The sequence below is a fragment of the Setaria italica genome, chromosome VII, assembly GCF_000263155.2.
Source record: "Setaria italica strain Yugu1 chromosome VII, Setaria_italica_v2.0, whole genome shotgun sequence".
NCBI classification, from domain to species: Eukaryota; Viridiplantae; Streptophyta; class Magnoliopsida; order Poales; family Poaceae; genus Setaria; species Setaria italica.
Window position 1 is genome coordinate 26,463,650 of NC_028456.1, and position 20,003 is coordinate 26,483,652.

Consider the following 20,003-nt stretch of genomic DNA (forward strand, 5'->3'; position numbering starts at 1 on the left):
TCCTCCTCCGGGCAGCTCCGGCCTGACCTCCACGGCCACGAGGGAATGGCTTCTTGGACAAGTGTCGCTTGCTTGACTGGCTGGCTTTGCCTTTGCAGCCGGGGAGTGTTGCTTGCTGGGGTATATAACCTTGTTTCTTCTCCTTCTGAGACGCTGGCTCCATTATCTGGGCGTTTGGATGCTTATCGAGATTCCTACCACGGGGCAGACTAGTTTAGTGTCTCCCCTAATCAACCGTGCCCCGCCCATGTTAGGCACCGATGCAAATGCACAGTACAGTCCAGGAGATGTATCTCGAGGTCCACTAGACGGCAAAGCATCGTTGCCGTTGGCGGGTTATCACGTCGTCGATAGCTCGAGATCAATGATTTGGGCATGGGAGTGTTGAGGATATTTCTTATTTCTTTGTCGCCAGGGATGGAGGTGCATTTGCGTCGCGTGTGCTGCCGAAGACGATTTGGACCCATTCCGTCGAGCACGCGGTAGCTATCGCGGGGCCTTCGTCCTCGCGATCGGCGAGCAGCCGAGGACGGCCATCCTAATCCAGTATCTCGCTGCCCCCACACCGAAGATGCCTGCCGCGCAACGGCGCAAGCAAACTGCGGCGCCTCCGTCGTCATCTGGGGGTACTCTGCCTAGGGCCATCGTGACCTACACTTCCGTAAAATGCCACTTGTAATCTGCTGCGGTTGGATTGCTTGCGCTGTGTAGAAATTTATCCGTATCCGTTGCACACAATCTTTACTGGATGATGTGCTCTTGTTCTAAACTAGTCGTTTTATCAAAGAAAACGTAAAAGGTGCATTTTAAAAGACACCGTGATGGCCTTGTGTCAAATGCAGGCTTTACTTTGCTTGCCACGATGCCATGGAGGCATGGACAGCGTAATCACCGTCACCGACGGCCTAGAACCACTTGTCTCCTGATTTTGAAATTGCTAGAATATCGGAGATTTCGCATGGACCTTGTGCAGGCACAGAAATGGCTCTTCGGGTCCATGGGGGCCATCGCAGGAGCCAAGGCAGGAGCACACGTTGACAGAAACTCATTATGATGACAACAGCCACAGTAGTATCCCAAGATGTGACAACGCAGCATTTTTGGATAACGCACATTCATGTCGTGCAGGCGTGATTGCAGAATTGTAGTCCTACGACCATGAAAGGTGAAGCAGGTATAATCGTGGCCATGGCCATCGCTGACCACAATCAAATATAACCCAACGAACAATTTTTGCAGCCTGACGCGAGGGCTCGTCGTTTTCGGAGATAATAAATGAATAGAACTATTGACAAAAGGGCGCATACTGCTAGTCTATTCACAAAGAAATAATGCAGGCTATTGTCTTCTTGTCAACGAACGAACTCAAACGATGAAGAAACCAAACAATTAAACTAAAAACACAAACGTGAAGTCGTGAAGTAATACTAGCAGGTAGAGATTCCTATTCCCTCTAGGCATTAAGGAATTTGGGCAGGGGAACCACTCGCCGTCCAAGATTGGCCTATGATGCTTTAAATTTTGTTCAAGTACACCGACTACGATATTAAACATGATTATCTCAATGTTCCCCTGCCGTTCCCTAAAAAAAGGAACAGGCCATGAAGTTGAAGTTGACTATATGCAATTCTAACTTTTCTAAAATCAACTCTGAAACAGGCCATATTCAATGGGAGAGGTGTTTGGAAGCCTTTAACAGCTTTTAAAACACGACTAGGGTCAACTACGTATAATAAGGTCCCAGTTTAAGAACAATCGGCTTAAGAAAATTGTCGGAACAATCCACACAGGACATTGCTACATCAGCGGTGAGCGTTAATGAAGAAAATAACGTCCATCACCACCATTGAAATACCCTACTTGCTGATGAAGCAAACCTTTGTCTTCCATGAACTGCCATTGCTAAGGATATACTGTAATTACCTCCACATCATGCATGCTGGAATTCATTACGGAGTACTGGAATGTCCATCCGTGGCATGCCCCAGCATGGACTCCTTTCCTGTTGACCGCAAAAACAGCACCAACGAAATCCGGGTATTTGCGGGCAATTCTTGATATAGCATCCCTTGCAGCATCCTGGGGTTCCATCCCTCGTCTCATGCTCTCGACTACTTGATAGCTGCAACAAAATTTATGATAAGATTGCGTTGAGGCGCACGAGACTTGGACCAATGTCAACATGGCTAACATCAGCGTAAATACATGCTTTATGGGTTGGTATCCAAAGTTGGATGTGCAAGAAGGATGGTATGCATATAATAAGATCCCAAGATGCAACTCTGACCAGAATACAACACTCCATCCATCTTTCTTTCAATGAGGTTATAGTTGGAGCTAGTCATCACACTGATCCATCTTTTTAGGGACAAGAAACTTATAATACTAGTCATTTTTTCATTACCATGGAAGGAAGCGCATCATAATATCACCATCGCCAGATGCTCCACAAGCTCCGACCTCATCATCACCATATGAAGAAGATCCTGGTATTGGTCCATCACCTACCCTGGAATCAAATGATCAGTCAGTAATTCCCATCAGGAGAAAACTACATTTTGTTTTCAACAATATTATTCTGTTGTAAAACATATACAATATCTGTTAAGGTAGATAAAGAAATTAATCTGCTATTTCTGCAAAGAAAATTTCATTGGACTTTTTTATAGGATGCTAATAAAGATGGATAGGCAGGAGCCATGCCCATGCCAAGCAAAGTGGCCTCAAACCTATAGGCTTAGCATAAGTTCAGTGGGCAACATATTGGGGCATGCTATTTGGTGGTTCACCACTAATTGGATTAGTTGTCACCCTAAAAGGAAATTATACTTCTTCCTTTAATTATAAAATATTGAATTACTGAAAATGTAGACCCAACAAATCTGCTAAAACAAAGTTGGGCCACTAAGAAAATATTGAATCAACAAATCTCATAAGTAAATAAAATTGAGCCAACAAAAATAAATAGGGTAAGGAACATATATGATATTAAAAAGGAAAGATGCAGGACGTAGTAGCCCTAAAAGAAAGAGATGGGAGAAAATTAGCTAAAAAAGGAAAGGTGTGGGAAGAAATTGGCCAAAAATAAAAATTAACCACTACTTAGGCCCTGTTTGGATCCACCCATCTAAAGTTTAGCTAGCTAAAGTTTAGAAACTTTTGTTTAGCTGGCTAAACTTTAGCTAGGGGTGTTTGGATCCACTAGCTAAATGGTAGTTGTTAAAAATAAGTTACCATGCTACCCTTCTTAATTGCACTTGTATCTCTTCTGTTGCTCTGTTCCGTTGTTCTGTATCTCACCAGGAGCTGCTGTTGCTGTGCTCCGTTGCTCTGTATGTCGCACAAAGTAAAGGGAAAAAATAGAGAAGGTTCTTTCAAAGGCTAAAGATAAACAATACCGAAAGCTAGAACACAGAACAGAACAGACACATACATATCCACTGCACAACCGATCAGCCATGCCTCCAAACTCCTAAACAAGCATCACCATCAAGCTAGCAGCAACCTCTTAATTAGCCGCGACAAATACATGATTTGTATTAACCGGAGACGACGCGTGCAGCGCTCAGCTCAGCGACGCGCTGGGAGCAGGGCACGTTGTCCCTGAGCAGCGCGTCGTAGCCGACGTACCCAGACCCGCCCTGCAGCACCCGCCGCTTGCCGCCGCCACCGGTGGCCATCCCGGCCACGTCGCCCTCGCCGTCCACGTACTCCATCCAGCGCGGTAAATCCCAAGGTGGGTAGAATTGTCTTTAAACATCTTTAGCTGCTAAATTTAGCCAGCTAAACTTTAGATGGTGGATACAAACATGGCATTAGCCAAGTAGTGGTGCACCACAAAATAGAATAATCCCATATTTTGGTTCCTACAGAACAAATGGACTCCACACATTCAACTAGGAACCTAGACTGGTATGTTTCACGCAATAAATGTAACAAAAAAGCAAAATGCATTAAATAGATGCTCGATACAAACAGTGGAGAGGACATATGGTGGATTAACATCATTTTCCAAATAGATCGACATAGAAAAATTCAAATAGACACTGCAAGTACAGTGTTACAAGGCCAGACCAAATAGTAACTACCACACTCAATGACTACAGGAAAGATGCACCAAATGGTACAATGGCATGCTATATAGGGATTAGAAGCACTGAGTAACTAGAGAATAGCACAAAGAGGTACAGGGCAAAAAAAAACATTAGTAATTTAGCTTATGATGTGTCCATGCTAGATTGCTGTGCCAAATGGGCCAACATCAGGCAAATGCTCACCTTCCTGGAATTTTAAATGTAGCACCATTGGTTGATGTCCCGACAGCTATGTGACCCATCTAACATAAAACAATACCAATATTAGTTTTTCAGCAGCAGAAAGAGTTAACTAATATTGATTGTAAGCCACCTTGTCAATCACAGCCATAGAGATAGTGTCATGGTTGTGGCGATCAATAAACTTCAGATGGGAGTTTATTGGCTCCAGTAAATTATCACTTTGGAACCAATCCTGGCAAACGCCTCCTTGACTTCCTTCTACCTCATGCTTTACAGAGTCCAATGCTTGAGCTAAATTGATAGGACGGTAAGGGCCACAGCTACCAGCAGGAGCAACATTTTTCCAGAAGTTAGGTTGGCAGTGGTTCTGTCTCCAGTTTGCCCATTTCTCAAGAGACTCTGGAGAACTGAGATTAATTGGTCCTGGAAGGCCCATTGAAATTGCAAAGTCTGTTGCCTTCTCTCCAACCAGCAGAGTATGCAAGCTGTGGTCCATGACCAACTTTGCTGCCTTAATTCCATCCTTAACATATCTCATGGCAGCCACAGCTCCAATTTCCATTGTCGCCTGCCAGTTTTCTTAAGCGAAAATAATGCAATGTATCACATCCACTATGAACTGGAACAAGATATCAACATGTACTGTGGCATGAGTAGGTAAAACAGCTGTTACCCCATTCATAATAAGAGCATCTAATGTAGTTTCACCATTCTCATCTGGGCTTCCACCTGGACCAACTGTGTGAAGTGTGAAAATAGTCAATATCAGAACCAAGTTGAGTCATGAGGCACACTAAACATAGGCAAGTTCTTCAAATAGATTTGTTGTGGACAAGGAAGGAGCTCTGCATTAGGAGTTAAAACACTATGAACAGATGGAGAGTATTTCTGAACACACCAAAATCAATATCTAAAGCATCTACTAGAAGAGCAGGAATGATACGCAGCTCTTTCGAGAAAAAAAATTAGCATGACTAGGCAGAAAAGTTGCGTTTTGATGCCAACTATCTTTTTTACTGAGTAAGAGAAAATTAGCGTAGTTAATGTAAAACCTCATTTATATATCTTATTACTTGGATTAACTCTCCATGGTCAAATATATTTGGTTTTACTGTCTCAAAGTAAACTAAACTCCAAGAAGAATGCAGACAGGTACATCATTAGAGTACACTCCACACTTCCCAAATGAAAGCAAAAAAAAAAAACATCGAACCTCAGATACCACAACCATGCTAAAAAAATATTCTGCTAGAATCTTTAGTATTGTCAGCAACATGATGCCAAATAACTGAAAATGATTCAATTTTAGACCCAACTCTTGTATATCAATATGTTTCATCAAATTGAAAGAACATAATCTTCATTCCATCTACAGCTAGGTGAACTCAAATGGCACCAATGGTTTATGGAAAACATTTCTGCCACCAACACGTTCAATTGTTGTGACACTCTATGCCAGCAAGCGCATACATGGTCTATGGAGTAGTCATTATCCACTTTGTTATACTGCTATACAAATTTCAAAAGCATTCCATCTATTATCCAGATTATGAAGGTGAACCATGCATTGACCACTATCCAGCACATCAGTCAATGGAGAGGTAACCAAGAAACAATTACCTGCAACGGATACAGGAAGCAATACAGAACAGAAGTACAGAAAACACTTTGCATGTAGCAATGGCAGTATACAAATACATATTAGAAAATCCGCGATGCAAACAGTAATCTACTGAAGTGTTTGGACATTTAGGTTTAACAATTCGATTTTCTATTGTAATTCCTGACGTTACATCATGTTTCGAAGCTGCGTGATGTGCCTTCCAGTTTGCAGTTGAAGCGTTCATGTATCAATATGCTTTAAAAAGCAACACCACTGTTTCCACCTAAGCTCCGCGATCTCGTGAGCAACAATTGTGGCATCGCTCCATCTGCTGCAAGGAGAATGACATGGGCAAGCGACTGACCTGTGCCATCGCAGCGGAGGACCTCGCAGGCGGAGCAGCCAGCGACGACAGCATCCACGGCCGAACCCCCTCCGTCACTGGCTGAGACCACCTCCCACGCCGCCCTGACCGCCTCCCGGAACGGCCAGGTGCTCACCACCATCGGAAACGCTCCGCCCACTTCCGCCACGCCTCCGCCATCCACCGCCTGATTGAAACCCCCAAAATTCCAAATCCAAATTCCAGAGAACGAATCGAAACGGATTTTCGCTTACCAAGCACCAATTGAACCGTAGCAGCAGGAGCCCCACGGCCACGAGAAGCCGCACGGAGCTCCGCCCCATGGAATCCATGGATACAGTGGCGGACTGGCGGGTGCCGGACTGGCCTTGGTCAGATCACCGCGAATCCGCGATACGCCCAAACAGGCGCTTCGGTGGCGACCAGTCCCGCATGTCAGTGGGCTGGCAGCTGGCTACTTCCTTATGGGTCCCACCTGTCGGTGAGATTTTGCGCTTGTATTGGGTGCCACTCCCGCAGCTGACCCCGAAATACCCTAGTGGCGGCGGCGATGGACGAGCGAGGCGGCGGCGGCGGCGGCGGCGGCGGCGCGGAGGCGGAGAGGTGGCCGTGGTGGGCGGCGGCGAGCGCGGCACAAGTGGGGACCGGGGTCGCGTGGTTCAGGCGGGGCAAGGGCGGCGCGGAGGTGGCGATGCCGTTCAAGGCGTTCGCCATCGCCTCCCTCTTCGTCGGCGCCGGCGCCACCGCCGTCGCCGCCGGAGTGCTCGCCGCGGGCGTCGGATCGGTACGTCTCCTACCCCAAAATTCCGCTCCGCTCATGTGCGGTGAACAACACTGCGGTTTTGCTGCACGAATTCGCGCTGATCTGGTGCGCCCGCGATGGTGCCCGTGTCCTGCAGGTGGAGGACATGAAGGGCATCGGCGCCAACATCCGGAGGTGGATGGGAGCTCCTCCTCGCCGAGTGGGAGGTGACTGACTAGTGACAGCATGCCGCAACTGTGATTTGGACGAGAAATTTCAGTCCTGCTAGGAAACTAGTAGAATTCTGGGTGGCAGATGTGATCTGGATTGCTTCACATTTGTGAGCTAGGTGTCTGCCATTCTGAATTGGTGTGCAAAGGAGTAATAAGATGACTGTTGTAGTGTACTACTCCTACCTTGTATCACAAGCTTATTATTTTGATCAAAATCTACTTCTCCTTCGTTCCATAGACCATAGTGCGCATACTACTTTACTCTCTTTGCTGAATTTTCTGAAATGCAAACTGTCTGAAACCAATTTCTACCATATAGGTGATTCGAAAGACCACAAATTCGTGACAGGACGCCCTGAATTTTGGGCGCACGTAACAACAAAATAGCGGCGAGTCGGCTAGACACAGAGCATCCTTGGGCCGCGGGAATCGGAGGTCGTGGGGGTGGAGGAGCGGTTACCCGCCCGCGTTCGTGCGCCCGCTCCACCGCTGCCTGCGCCGCTTCGGGAATCAAACCCGCCCGTCGGATCGCCACCTGACGCTCCCGGTCGCGCCACGTGCGCCACTCCGTCCCCACGGGCCCCATAAGGAGCACGGCGACGGCACAGCCCCTGTCCGGAACAGTTCCATTGGGAGAGGAGAGATCGTGCTCCTGCGTTGAGGCAATGGCTCGAGCACCTGGCGGTGCCCGGCGGCGGGGCGGCAGGAGGGACGCGGCGGGCGGCGGTGCGGCGGTGCGGAAGGGGCCCTGGATGGCGGAGGAGGACGCGGTGCTGCTGGAGCACGTGCGCGCGCACGGGCCCCGCGACTGGAGCTCCATTCGATCCAAAGGCCTCCTGCCACGCACCGGCAAGTCCTGCCGCCTCCGCTGGGTCAACAAGCTCAGGCCGAACCTCAAGACGTGAGCGCCAACCCTCCCGTTTGCTTTGATCCGCTCCTCCTCCTCTCTGCTTGGTTTCAGAGGCACTGGAAATTCTGAACTGCATTTTTCAGTGGTTTAATGCTAGTTGTTAGAACTTAGAACCGCATTTTGCTTGGGTTTTAGGCTGCATTGATCGCGAACCATCCCTCCCTCATGGTATCCCGCTGCACCGCGATGATTTGTTGCCCGTCTGCATTTCGTGCACGGTTGATCGTGAATTCACGATGGTAAATTGGTAATTGAACGTTTTGCGACAGTGGCTGCAAGTTCTCCGCCGACGAGGAGCGGGTGGTGCTGGAGTTGCAGGCGCAGTTCGGGAACAAGTGGGCGAGGATCGCCACCTACTTGCCGGGGAGGACGGACAACGACGTCAAGAACTTCTGGAGCACCCGCCAGAAGCGGCTCGCTAGGCTCCTGCGCGCACCGCTCCCCGCCCCGTCCAGCAGGAGCACCAGAGCCAAGGCGCCGGCGGCGGCCTCGTCTCTGCAGTCGCGCCCCGCCGCCGTGGTAAGCACTTGCGATTCACATTGCTCGTCGGTCCTTCCTTTTCTTCAGCCCACTGATGTATTTCAGGGAAACGATCACGAGGAATTTCAGTCCTTTGTCCCCACTATGAAATTGCTTATTTTCTCCATATATATGAATGTACATTTCCTGATGAAATGTGTGCTGTCAACTGTCATCGTCAGGGTCCCTGCCTGGACCGAGTTCCATTCGGGAGCAGCTCCTCCGGCGTCCACCCATGCAGCGCAGCAACACCATTCATGGACACCCAGAATGCTGCCCTGATCCAGTACGATCAGGCAGCGGGCTCCGGGCTTCTCGGCTTCAACGGAGCGCTGCCGCCGTTCGCGCCGGTCGCCGACAGCCACGCGTGCTCCTCGTCGTCAAACGCGGGCCCGTTGTTGCTACCAAGGCTGCCGTTCGATGAGCCTCCGTACCCTCTGCTCGACTACCCGGGGATGCCGGAGGGTTGGAACATGGCTCCCGGCGGGTTCGTCAACGCCGGCGCCATGGATGACCTCGCCTACCAGGAGCTGCTTCCGATGATGACGCAACCCGCTCCGATGATCTTTCCGTTCTTCGGCACGGGGTGCGCGCAGGGTGGTGTCAAGGCCGAGCCCCCGGACGCGCCCGACTTCTTCGACGACCTCCCGCCAGACATGTTCGACTCCCTTGATCAGGTGCCCCCGCCGTTGTCGCCGCCTGCGACGAGCTCTGGATTCTGAGATTGGCCTTCCCGATGGACCAGTGCCTTGTTAACCAGTACTGTCTGTTCTGACGCTGCTGACCAGTACTAGCGGTTGCTGAAAGTTTAGCCTTGTGGACTAGATTGCAGCCAGTTTAGTTAACCTCGCAGTGATTCAGATTAGAGCTTTGTGTTTGGATATGGAAAGTGCAATGCTTCTAATCATAGATGCAGAATGTAATATGCAAGTATTGATCGAGTGATTGTAATATGCTGTAAGATTGGTATCAGTCGAGTACAAGAGATTTAAGAAATTTAGCATGTAGCGTACTCCTGCGTAAAAGTGTTTGTTTGTGCTATTTGGGCCAAGTGTTGTTGTGCTTGTCACGCGGAAACGAGGTGTGTTGTTCATGAATTCTTGATCTAAAGACGACGGGTTTGGAGTCGCATTGTTTACTGAAGATGTCACACGTCAGAGTGTGAAGTTGCTCTTATACGAATCACGACTCTTTGAAGAGGATGTCAAATGCCTCACCAATGTTCATTTTTTAAGTTCTTGTTGTACAAGCAACAGCTTTGATTGTCTTCGATTGTAAGTTGTTTTGGACATTACACATGTGAAACTTTGATTTATGGTGGGAGTAACTTTTTTTTTTTGACGGGAATATGCATTCCATTAGATCAAGGACTCAGCGGAGTCGTCGCTGGTCTCTCACCAGGTCCTCGAGCCCATTGGGCGTGCCGTTCCCATGAAGAACGGTACCTTGAGGACACTTACATCCAAGCGGCGCTACAGCGTGCGCAACCCTATTACAAACTGCAAAAAATTGAGCTAATTATGTTCTTTATCTCATATACACGATACCCCCGGTTGGCGCTAGACCAAATGAGTTTGATTCCAGAGCAAGCTTGACCATCACCGAGTCTGTTTCCAGGATCACACGGTTCATGCCTTGATTGGCTGCCTCTGTGACCCCATGCGGGAAAGCTTACCATCTCCGCATGGAAAGCATCCAACAAATACTGGCGGCTCCCGCACGGGTAACTGTCGCACTCTCATCACGTACGATAAAAACCCATCCGCCCCTGCCATTCTTCGGGTTGAAAGCTCCATCTGTATTAATCTTCAGAGTTTCCGCACCTGGTTTGCGCCAGTATTGCTTTCTTCTCTCTGCTTGCTTTGTCACGCCATATGCTGTGCTTCTAAACTCTTTTGACTGCTTGTTGATAATATAGGCTAAGGCTCTGTTGGGATACAAACTCCTCAAATGTAATAGTGTACTAAAGTTTAGGATCCTAGCCTTTCTAAAGTTTAGTATAGGGTTGTTTAGATGAACTACAGATCTTTAGGGCTTTAGAGGGAAAATGTCATTTTTACCCCCCAATTACTCCTCTAAACTACCCCTGCATTGTTCACATCATTAATACATGCGAGGGCAATAGGGTAAAGGGAGACTTGGGGATCACTTTTAGGAGAAATAAGATCCATTAGTACCCCTTGGCCCTCCTAATGAAAATGGCCTTCTAAAGTTTAGAAGCGTACTTTTAGAACTCATGTTTAGATGCACAAGTCCTAAAAATGTTCTAAAAGTGGACTCCTAATCTTTAGAAGGGTGTATCCAAAAAGAGCCTAAGGGGGTATTTGGAAAGGGGTGCTAAACTTTAGCACCTCATTTTTAGCACACTTTTAGCACTTGAACTCCCAAACAGGGGTGCTAAAAGGTGAGTGCTAAAGTTTAGCACCCTTGTTTTCTTTAGCACACCCAAGGGGTGCTAAAAGGTGCTAATGAGTTTCCCTAGTTGCCCCCTCTCTCCCCTCTCCACTTTTCCCCAAGCCAGTCATAAATGAGGGCAATGTAGTCATTTCTCACCCAAGATGCTAAACTTTAGCACTGTATCCAAACAACTCCTAAGTCAGCTTAAGGTGGTGTTATTGCAAATTTGTTAACACCAGGCCACCAGCCAGTCAGCCACACCAATTGCCCACTCGTCGAGCTCTTTTACGGTGCACAATACTACCAGGTGGTAGTATAGAGTATAGACTATTTTTTGGTATGGATAAAATTGTAATTAGCACAACATATATTATTTGGGGATTTCAAAGTCGCGATCTGCCAGAAAAACTCAAAAAGAATTTGACATGAACTAATCCTCAATTGGCCAAAACGTAATCATATCAGTGATAGCTAGTGGGAGAGGAGAGCCTTGTAGCTCTGGCAGCTGCGGCAGTGCGCGTTCTTGCTGTCGCTGTTCTTGGCGTTGAAGTACCACCGGCGATCGTGTCGAAGAGGATCCCTGCCCCGACGCCAACAGTGAGGTCGATGGTGTAGTGTCCCCTGCATGTGAGCAGCCTGACCCCCTGGAGCATGTTGAGCGCGTCGTAGAGCCGCGCCAGCGCGACCCGGCCCTCGCAGCGCATGTCGGCCGCCACGATCACCGCGCCGGCGACGTGGCTCGAGAAGAAGAGGATCCATCCCGATATGAGCTCTCCGGCCAGCCCGTGAACCCCTGGGATCTCGCCGGTGAGGTTGTTGAACGATATGCCGAACTCCCGCATCTTCCGCATCCCAACGAAGGACGCCGGCAAGCTCCCGGAGAGGTTGACGAAGTCGAGGTTACTGAGGCTGCTGATCTCCGGCGGGAGAGTGAAGATCAGATCGGAGCTCATATCTTTCCCATCATACCCCTATACCACATATACTACTCATGTATACTACCTATACTACAACTTAAGGTTTTAGTAGTATACAATTAATCCCAACCGCTGGATCCTTACATACGAGTCATTTTCGAACAGTAGTATAGTATAAGGTAGTATTGTGTACACCTCCACTCGTCTACCCGTCTACCCCCGGCACCAGAGCACCCCCAAACCGATGGCCTCCACCGAACGGCCCAGATTATCTCAGCTTCCGAGCAAGCACGCGAACCGGCAATGATAGAGCAAGTGTGCATAAAGCCGCACGGCCACAGACTCAGCAAACTCTTTTTCCGTCGCGTGGGTTGAGCGGTAGTACGCTGCTCCCCTGTGTCGTCCTCGTCGTCGTCCTAGGTTCTACAGATTCAGGTACGGGTGCTGATAAAAAACTAATCTTCCATGTCTTTACTGTAATAGAGGTCGATCAGACTGCGGATACGCCTCTTCCGCGGGGGAAATCGAGTGTTTCTTCACTTGATTTGTGCCGTTCTTGGCCGTCCTGTTAGCCTTTCCGGTTGGATTTGACGCAGAGGTGGAGAGTAGTGTTGGATCGGATTTTTGGGGGAACTGAAGTTTTGGGTGCTCTTGGGAGGCATGGGAAAGTTTTTTTTTTTATGCGTGGTGGTTGGGGAAGTACGGTGATCGGCTTTTTAGTTCCATAAGAATTTTTCCTTTTTATGCAGACCATTATCTAGAACATGTGGGTGATAAAGATTCTAGATTTGCTATTTTTTTTAGCGTGAGTTGGATTGCTAGACTACTACGCTTACAAGTTTTTGAGTAGTTGGTGAACGGTGTATAACTTGTTCACATTTGTGTAGCTGAACTGCTATTGTTGCAGAGCATAAAATTGTTCACCTTTTAGTTCTGCTATAGAAATGGTTTTATAACTGGTAAATTTTATGGTGCTTTTAGCTGATCCAGTTAAGCTTACCCTTTTGCAGAATTGCAATTATCCTGTGATCCAAAGAAATGTTTGGGCGTGTGCCAAGGAGGAGCAACAACACCAAGTACTATGAGGTGCTTGGCGTCTCTAGTACTGCAAGCCAGGATGAGCTCAAAAAAGCATACAGAAAGGCTGCGATCAAGAGCCACCCTGACAAGGGTGGTGACCCAGAAAAGGTTTGACAATAAGCGACATCTGCTTACTTCAATTTGGATTGTTTGGTTTGTTCTGACCATCATTTCATTGGTTCGACAGTTTAAAGAATTATCTCAAGCTTATGAGGTGCTTAGTGACCCAGAGAAGAGGGAGATATATGACCAATATGGAGAGGATGGTCTCAAGGAGGGAATGGGAGGAGGTGGTGACTTCCATAATCCGTTTGACATATTTGAGCAGTTTTTTGGTGGTGGTTCCTTTGGGGGTAATGCAAATTATCATCTTAAGTTTCTCAATACATTTTACCCTGTATTTTTATAATTACACAAGGATTTATCATTTGTAGGAAGTAGGTCAAGAGTACGCAGACAGAAACGTGGTGAGGATGTGGTGCATTCTCTGAAGGTGTCTTTAGAAGATGTGTACAATGGGGCTACCAAGAAATTATCGTTATCACGGAATGTTCTATGCTCAAAGTGCAAAGGGTAAGTCTTCTGTAAAGTTCCATGCAGGACACCACCTCCCCCCCCCCCCCCCCCCAAAAAAAAAAAAAAAAAAAAAAACACGCGCGCGAAAGAGATTTTTGAATTTTGGAATATAATTGCTAGCAGTGTTTTAAAGGCGACAAGGCAACCTTGGAAATCTGTGCACGCCTTATCGCCTAGGTGACAAGGCGGACGGTTTACCAAGGCGAGCTGGGACCGCCTGGACGCCTAGGCGACGCCTTTGAAACCATGATTGGTAGGCTGATTTAAAGGTACTAAATTCTAAATTAGCTCTGCTATACTTAAGACACCATCTAATCCTAAATTTGGCAAGGAGAATCAAACAGAAAAGTTCAGTTATAGTTCCATGTGCAATCAATCCTTGTTCAGTCACAAGTTCGGTTGTCCACTATCTACTGAGCATTGTAGTTGCTGAAAACTTTTCATCTGATTGATTCTGGTGGCAATCAGAGTTTCCTAGAATATAATCACAAGCGCGATAAAAAATCAAAAGTTAACAGGATGGGAACTTTCAGTAATCTATTTCTGTGGTAATATGATTTTTGTTTGACATGCCAAAATTCCATGCATAATTCAAGATGATGTCATCACTTGTATAACAGGCTGCTGTTATCATCCATACTCATGACATATAGAAATTTTCAAAATACACACTAAGGTATGAAACAACTCGTCCACATTGCACTGGACTATATTTGGTAATGGCACTGGGGGTTGGAAACTGCACTTGTGATGCTAATATCGGTTAGTGTCAATGCTCACATTGCATCTTGATTTGCTGAGTACTACATGAATGTTTCCCATGTAACAGATGAGATAATGATGTCACCATCAAATGAATTTGTGGCTTTTAATTTTGTTTTGTGTGAATATGTGATGTTCGTGTCTTCAAAACTTTGCTTTGTTAGACTGAAACATAGACAATGTTAGTAGTTTTGTGCAAGCGTTGCACACTTCCGCGTCCTATTATCCTTGCCTGGTTGCGGTAGTAGCTCAAATGATATTGGCAAAAGATACAGAACATCTTCCAGTGATCAGTGTGTGGAATTTAACAACAGTTACACTGCTACGTACAGAGGGGAATTTGAACGGCAAAATTGTTTGCCAACTGTATTTGGCTCTCCGCAGGCACTTAGCCTTTCAATGTTTCATTGCTCTTGTAGAAGTCTTACATCGTTAAGATCTTAAGATTTTTTTTTTGTGGAAAATTCTTAAGACATATCTGGGAAATACAAAAGAGCTTTTAGGTATGCTAGCTCAATAGCAATGACTTCCCCAGTCCATCTATGTGGTTTAGCTAGAGGGTGTCCTCAGATTCTAGTGCTGATGGTCAGGGCTCGAGACTTAGCTCTCATCTTTCAGATTTACCAAGAATCATTGCATGTGATTAGTGTTTTAGACTTTAGTTGTTCTGAAGTGTTATCATTTGCACTGTCTTGGCAGTTTTACTCTTTCCACATTTACCAACACATTAGTTTTGGCTATTTATTGATATACTTGTACCTGAGATGTGTGCTCTGATCATAAGTTTTTCACCTTAGCCTGGACAATCCTTTGAGGAGTTAATTCCACATGGGTTGTTCCCTTTCAATCCCTTCATTGTAATTCATATCTCATGTTGCTATGAAATCACAGGTGGCAACATACTTGTGTCACCCAGTAATTTTAGAAGGCACTATTTTTCCAGAAAGACAAGAGAATGTTATCCCTTGACGAAACCTCTATTAAACTTCTGCCAGCTGCTATCCATAGGGTATTCTATTTTTTTGTAAAGTGGACCACTTTTGTTCTTAAAAAATCAGCTTCTGAAAAGAACAGTACAGACATAATTTCGACAATATGCAAGCAACTTTTAGACTGGCATAATAAGGATTTTTTTTTCAACACTATGCAAACATGCTTGGTTCTTATGTAGTTATGTAGGAGTATTAAATTGTAATAGGATCATCATATTGGGTGAATCCTGTTCAGGCGGATGTATGTAAGCCTATGTTAAAAAAATAAACTTGCAATAACCTTTTTTTTCTTTTTACTGCTTTTATAAAAGATTAATCCAATGGACAGCCAGTTTTGCTCCTTTTTAAATATGAAAACAAGGGTAGTGCTCCTTCCCAATAAAAATTCACCGGTATGCAGCAAGCCCCCATGGATTATTCAGTACCTGCACCTATCATCCAATGTTAATTGACTTTCATCTATTGACCCTCAGTCAGTTTCTTATGTCCTAGTTAAGCTGGGTGCCTGGGATAATCCTCATTTTGTTTGAATCAGATTTTTCGCTACCAGCACGATTTATCCCTGTACAGTAATCCTATACTGTCAATGCCAAGTGGGGTTACACTAAACCCCTTAGGTCAGAATCGAATTAAATCATCACTCCCCTTTAAACAATGAAACCAAGCCCATGCAAGTTCCCCCTATCACTAACCCGTTCAAGCCTACCTGAAGTAACTTGTTTATTTTACGCATTTTAGGCAGAGTTTGCTAAATTTTTTAAGGTAACAATGCTATCCTGCAATGATCTGCTTAGTTTTTCTTGAAGAGCAAGGAAGGACCTATGCCAATACTTCTTTTTCCATGTTTCTACATCAGGGTCTAACATTATGTCTCACTTTTCTGTTGCTTCTTCTCCCTATTTTCAGAAAAGGAACCAAGTCTGGAGCACCTGGAACATGCTATGGTTGTCATGGTATAGGAATGAAGACTATAACAAGACAGATAGGATTAGGCATGATCCAACAGATGAATACTGTTTGCCCTGAATGTACAGGATCAGGTATGCTACTCTTGTTCCATTTCTGCATCCATTGAGTGTTTTGTGTCTTCCTTCAGAATGCATTTTGGTTTATCTAATTTTGTGATTGTAATCTTGTATCATCAATCAGGTGAAATCATTCGTGAAAGGGACAGATGCCCAAGCTGCAGAGCCAACAAAGTTGTTCAAGAGAAGAAGGTTCTTGAGGTTCATATTGAGAAAGGGATGCAACATGGCCAAAAGATTGTATTCCAGGGCGAAGCTGATGAAGCTGTGAGTTCAGTCTGCACCTTTCCTATAGCCATAAGATGCAGGCATATACACATCCACTGAGTTATTCATAACTGCTTTCGCCGATATTTGACTAATATTGCAATATGTCTTCTATGCCATTGCAGCCTGACACAGTGACAGGAGACATTGTTTTTATCTTGCAAGTTAAAGAGCATCCAAGATTCAAGAGGAAATATGATGACCTGTTCATTGAGCACACAGTTTCTCTGACGGAAGCTTTGTGTGGGTTCCAGTTCATTCTGACCCATCTTGACGGTAGGCAACTTCTAATCAAGTCCAATCCTGGTGAAATTATTAAACCCGGTATGTTCCCAGTTTTTGGTTTTCCAACAAGTCTTTGGTCTCTAAATTCTAATAGGTTAGACTTTTACAAATGGCTTACACGCTTTTGTTCGAAAAGGTCAACACAAGGCTATAAACGACGAGGGTGTGCCACAGTATGGCCGGCCCTTCATGAAGGGCCGTCTCTTTGTGGAATTCAACGTCGAGTTTCCTGAATCTGGCACACTCTCCCCTGACCAATGCCGGGCGCTTGAGAAGGTGCTGCCACAGTTGCCTAGGGGACGTCTGTCAGACATGGAGGTGGATCAGTGCGAGGAGACCATAATGCACGATGTCAACATAGAAGAGGAGATGAGGCGTAGGAAGTACCAAAGGCAGCGGGAAGCCTACGAAGACGTCGACGAGGATGAGGATGCTGGGCCAAGGGTGCAATGTGCCCAGCAGTAAGAAGCAAGAAGATGTTTAACGCTCTGTCTGTCTATCATAAGCCATAATAAACCCCCACACAGATTTAATTAGTTGTTGGTGTATGAGAAATTAAAGTATTAGCGAGTCTCTTACATTGTCTGAGGGGGTGTTTGGATCCATGGACTAATTTTTAGTTCGGGTCAACATCAGATGTTTGGATACCAATTAGAAGGACTAAACATAAACTAATTATAAAACTAATTGCATAAGTCGCAGACTAAACATAAACTAATTATAAAACTAATTGCATAAGTCGCGGCTAATTCGCGAGACGAATCTATTAAGTCTAATTAATTCATGATTAACACATATTTACTGTAGCATCACATGGTCAAATCATGAACTAATTAGGCTTAGTAGTAGCCTACTAAGCCTTCATTTATGTAATTGGTTTTGTAATTAATTTATATTTAATACTCCTAATTAGTATCTAAACATTCAACATGACAGGGACTAAACTTTAGCCCCACATGATAGGGACTAAACTTTAGTCCCGTGAACCAAACATGGCCCCGAATCTTCTTATTGTCAGGGTCAGAGTAGTATAAGGGATACACAAGCAGTTGCCAGCTAGGCATCTATACTGGTCAAAGTATCTTGAGTTTCTGTGCGAGCATACGGTGACAGTGCGGCTTGGTTAGGACTTGGGAGTGAGGTTTGTCAAACTTTGCGTTGCTGCTATCTTTGGTGCAATGGGCATGTTGCTGGGTCTTTGTCAATGTCAACATTTGAGATGTCAAGAGTCTGAAACTGGAGCACGGATGTATGTGAAACAGCCGATAAAGTCCATGATCGCTTACATGCAAGAATCTGATTTTGTGGTTCATAGCTGGGAAGCCTCTAAGAAAGGTTGGGCAGAACTCCAGAAACTAGCTGGCTGCTGTTGACCATATAGTGGAAACCACATCACTATCGTTTCTTTCCTTTTCCTGAATGGTGAAGTCAAAGTTCTGGTACCTCGCAGATCATATGATGCAGTAGCAGTAGTACGTTCGTGGCTCTGTGTTTCGTTAACTGTCACTTTCGCCGCCTTAATACGATTGACATACCCAATTCATGAATTAGCTGCTGTAATCCCGATTGAGCCACATCTAAGCTGCCTGCACCCACTGGAAATCCTATGCCGCTATCGTTCCTGCTCTTTCTTGTGCCCAGCTGCTTGTGCTTCTGCATCACCCCGTGGAGATCCACCGTTTGTCTCCGTCGCCAACTCGCCATTGGTACCCTCTGCCTCTGTTGCCAGACACGCGTGCCTGAAAATCTCCACAGTTTTAAGTTTTAACCGCTAGCAGGTCTCATGTAGTAGCCATGGTCATTGTCATTGCCGCCAGTTGCAGGAGGGAAACGCATGCGAGAACAGCGCAGCCACGCATCCATTGCTGTTGCTGCACCGAGAGAGGCTGCGCCGTACTGAGAGTAGGAGGAGCTGAACGTATACGACGCCTCTTGACCTTTCCTAGTTTCTCAACCCACACCCAATCCGAGATCACTAGCTGTTCTTGCGTGTGGACAAGCTACTGCCGGTACTGTACAACACTACTACTCCATTGATCGTGGCGCCGGGCACGAGTTGGTTAGGGTTTTCCTGGTTTCAAGAACGATAAGAAAGTTGGGCTGCGGCTTAAAGGCTCCATTGATGGCTGTCAAGGCTCAAGGTTTTCCATTGCTTTGCTCGTCATGAGCAGCGATAAAAAAGACGTACGGCGTCGCATGGCATCGCATCGGCAACCGGCGCCTTAAACTAGAGCCCGTTACAGCCTGTTGCGTTGACAGGCCGGTGTTGATGCGCCCCCCCATCCCAGCTCGATCGGTCAGCCGGACGTCATCGGGGACGGTTAATTACGCGCCGAGATTAGTAAAGTAAACCCTGGTAGCATCGAGCCAACACAAGGCGTTTGACTCCGAGAGTATTATAGGACTTGGCACTGTTGCGGCAGTAAGGCAGAGGGGTATAGTAACGTGTGGTTACTGTTCCCGGGCATGAGCTTGACGGGGCTCGCCCCATTTGCGTTGCGGGCGAACCAACCGATGCGGTAATCTGCTGTTAGGACAGGGTGCTTGGTTAGCATTGATGGCTCCTGCCCTTGGCGTAAGCTGGAGTAATAACTCCTGTTCTTGGTACCACTGCGAGCTGAGTTTTTATATATTTGCCCACGCCCGTCTGTTACTCTGTTCCTGAAACTGTAATTTTTTTTTTGATCGAGAATTCATCCTGCTTTTATAGAAAGCGAAAACCTGAACCTGTGAATTACTACCGGGGAGACTATGTGCCGGCGCCAGAGTAATTTTTTAAGTTAAATCCCGTAAGCTGAGCTGCACCTGTACATGATTCGTACTTCCATTAGTTAAATGGTGTAATTATTGGAAAAGCATCATATATACTTACCGGAAGCAGCAGTAAATTAGCGCGGTTCCGTACAGGTTACGTTTACGGCTGGTTTTTTACTCCCATCGTGCAGCATCAGAGTCTCTGATAGTTGACTCAACCGCTACATGCTCCGTAAGATAACATGCATGGCTAATACAATATGCAGATCAGTAGTATGACATACAGTTTTATTAATTGCA

General features: G+C 46.1%; 3 protein-coding genes across 3 annotated transcripts; 2 read left to right on the forward strand and 1 right to left on the reverse strand.

The window, feature by feature from the left end:
- Positions 1–1,646: 1,646 nt before the first annotated feature.
- LOC101761688 (probable isoaspartyl peptidase/L-asparaginase 3) lies at positions 1,647–6,731 on the reverse strand. Its single transcript, XM_004976374.3, has 7 exons — positions 6,499–6,731; positions 6,245–6,431; positions 4,951–5,015; positions 4,408–4,845; positions 4,278–4,336; positions 2,405–2,509; positions 1,647–2,122 (listed from the first exon to the last, which is right to left on the reverse strand). The coding sequence occupies exons 1-7, from the start codon at positions 6,574–6,576 to the stop codon at positions 1,903–1,905; spliced, it is 1,152 nt and encodes a 383-aa protein (XP_004976431.1). The 5' UTR covers positions 6,577–6,731; the 3' UTR covers positions 1,647–1,902.
- A 12-nt stretch (positions 6,732–6,743) lies between these two features.
- LOC101759143 (probable transcription factor MYB58) lies at positions 6,744–9,651 on the forward strand. The gene is made up of 4 exons (XM_004978108.2): positions 6,744–7,028; positions 7,144–8,120; positions 8,399–8,648; positions 8,831–9,651. The coding sequence occupies exons 2-4, from the start codon at positions 7,885–7,887 to the stop codon at positions 9,368–9,370; spliced, it is 1,026 nt and encodes a 341-aa protein (XP_004978165.1). The 5' UTR covers positions 6,744–7,028; positions 7,144–7,884; the 3' UTR covers positions 9,371–9,651.
- A 2,591-nt stretch (positions 9,652–12,242) lies between these two features.
- On the forward strand, positions 12,243–17,600 carry LOC101762103 (chaperone protein dnaJ A6). Its single transcript, XM_004976375.3, has 8 exons — positions 12,243–12,397; positions 12,973–13,150; positions 13,230–13,395; positions 13,477–13,615; positions 16,279–16,412; positions 16,522–16,664; positions 16,790–16,988; positions 17,086–17,600. Exons 2-8 carry the CDS (start codon positions 13,001–13,003, stop codon positions 17,412–17,414), a joined length of 1,260 nt encoding a protein of 419 aa, XP_004976432.1. The 5' UTR covers positions 12,243–12,397; positions 12,973–13,000; the 3' UTR covers positions 17,415–17,600.
- Positions 17,601–20,003: the final 2,403 nt, after the last annotated feature.

Excerpts from the sequence above, each read along its gene's own strand:
- LOC101761688 (XM_004976374.3), bottom strand. The coding sequence starts at position 6,576 with ATGGATTCCATGGGGCGGAGCTCCGTGCGGCTTCTCGTGGCCGTGGGG. Across the intron at positions 5,016-6,244 it reads CCTCCGCTGCGATGGCACAG|TTGGTCCAGGTGGAAGCCCA; the intron begins GTCAGTCGCTTG and ends CACTTCACACAG. Across the intron at positions 2,510-4,277 it reads ACATTTAAAATTCCAGGAAG|GGTAGGTGATGGACCAATAC; the intron begins GTGAGCATTTGC and ends ATTTGATTCCAG.
- LOC101759143 (XM_004978108.2), top strand. The coding sequence starts at position 7,885 with ATGGCTCGAGCACCTGGCGGTGCCCGGCGGCGGGGCGGCAGGAGGGAC. Across the intron at positions 8,121-8,398 it reads CTCAGGCCGAACCTCAAGAC|TGGCTGCAAGTTCTCCGCCG; the intron begins GTGAGCGCCAAC and ends GTTTTGCGACAG. Across the intron at positions 8,649-8,830 it reads AGTCGCGCCCCGCCGCCGTG|GGTCCCTGCCTGGACCGAGT; the intron begins GTAAGCACTTGC and ends TGTCATCGTCAG.
- LOC101762103 (XM_004976375.3), top strand. The coding sequence starts at position 13,001 with ATGTTTGGGCGTGTGCCAAGGAGGAGCAACAACACCAAGTACTATGAG. Across the intron at positions 13,396-13,476 it reads TGGTGGTGGTTCCTTTGGGG|GAAGTAGGTCAAGAGTACGC; the intron begins GTAATGCAAATT and ends TATCATTTGTAG. Across the intron at positions 16,413-16,521 it reads CCCTGAATGTACAGGATCAG|GTGAAATCATTCGTGAAAGG; the intron begins GTATGCTACTCT and ends ATCATCAATCAG.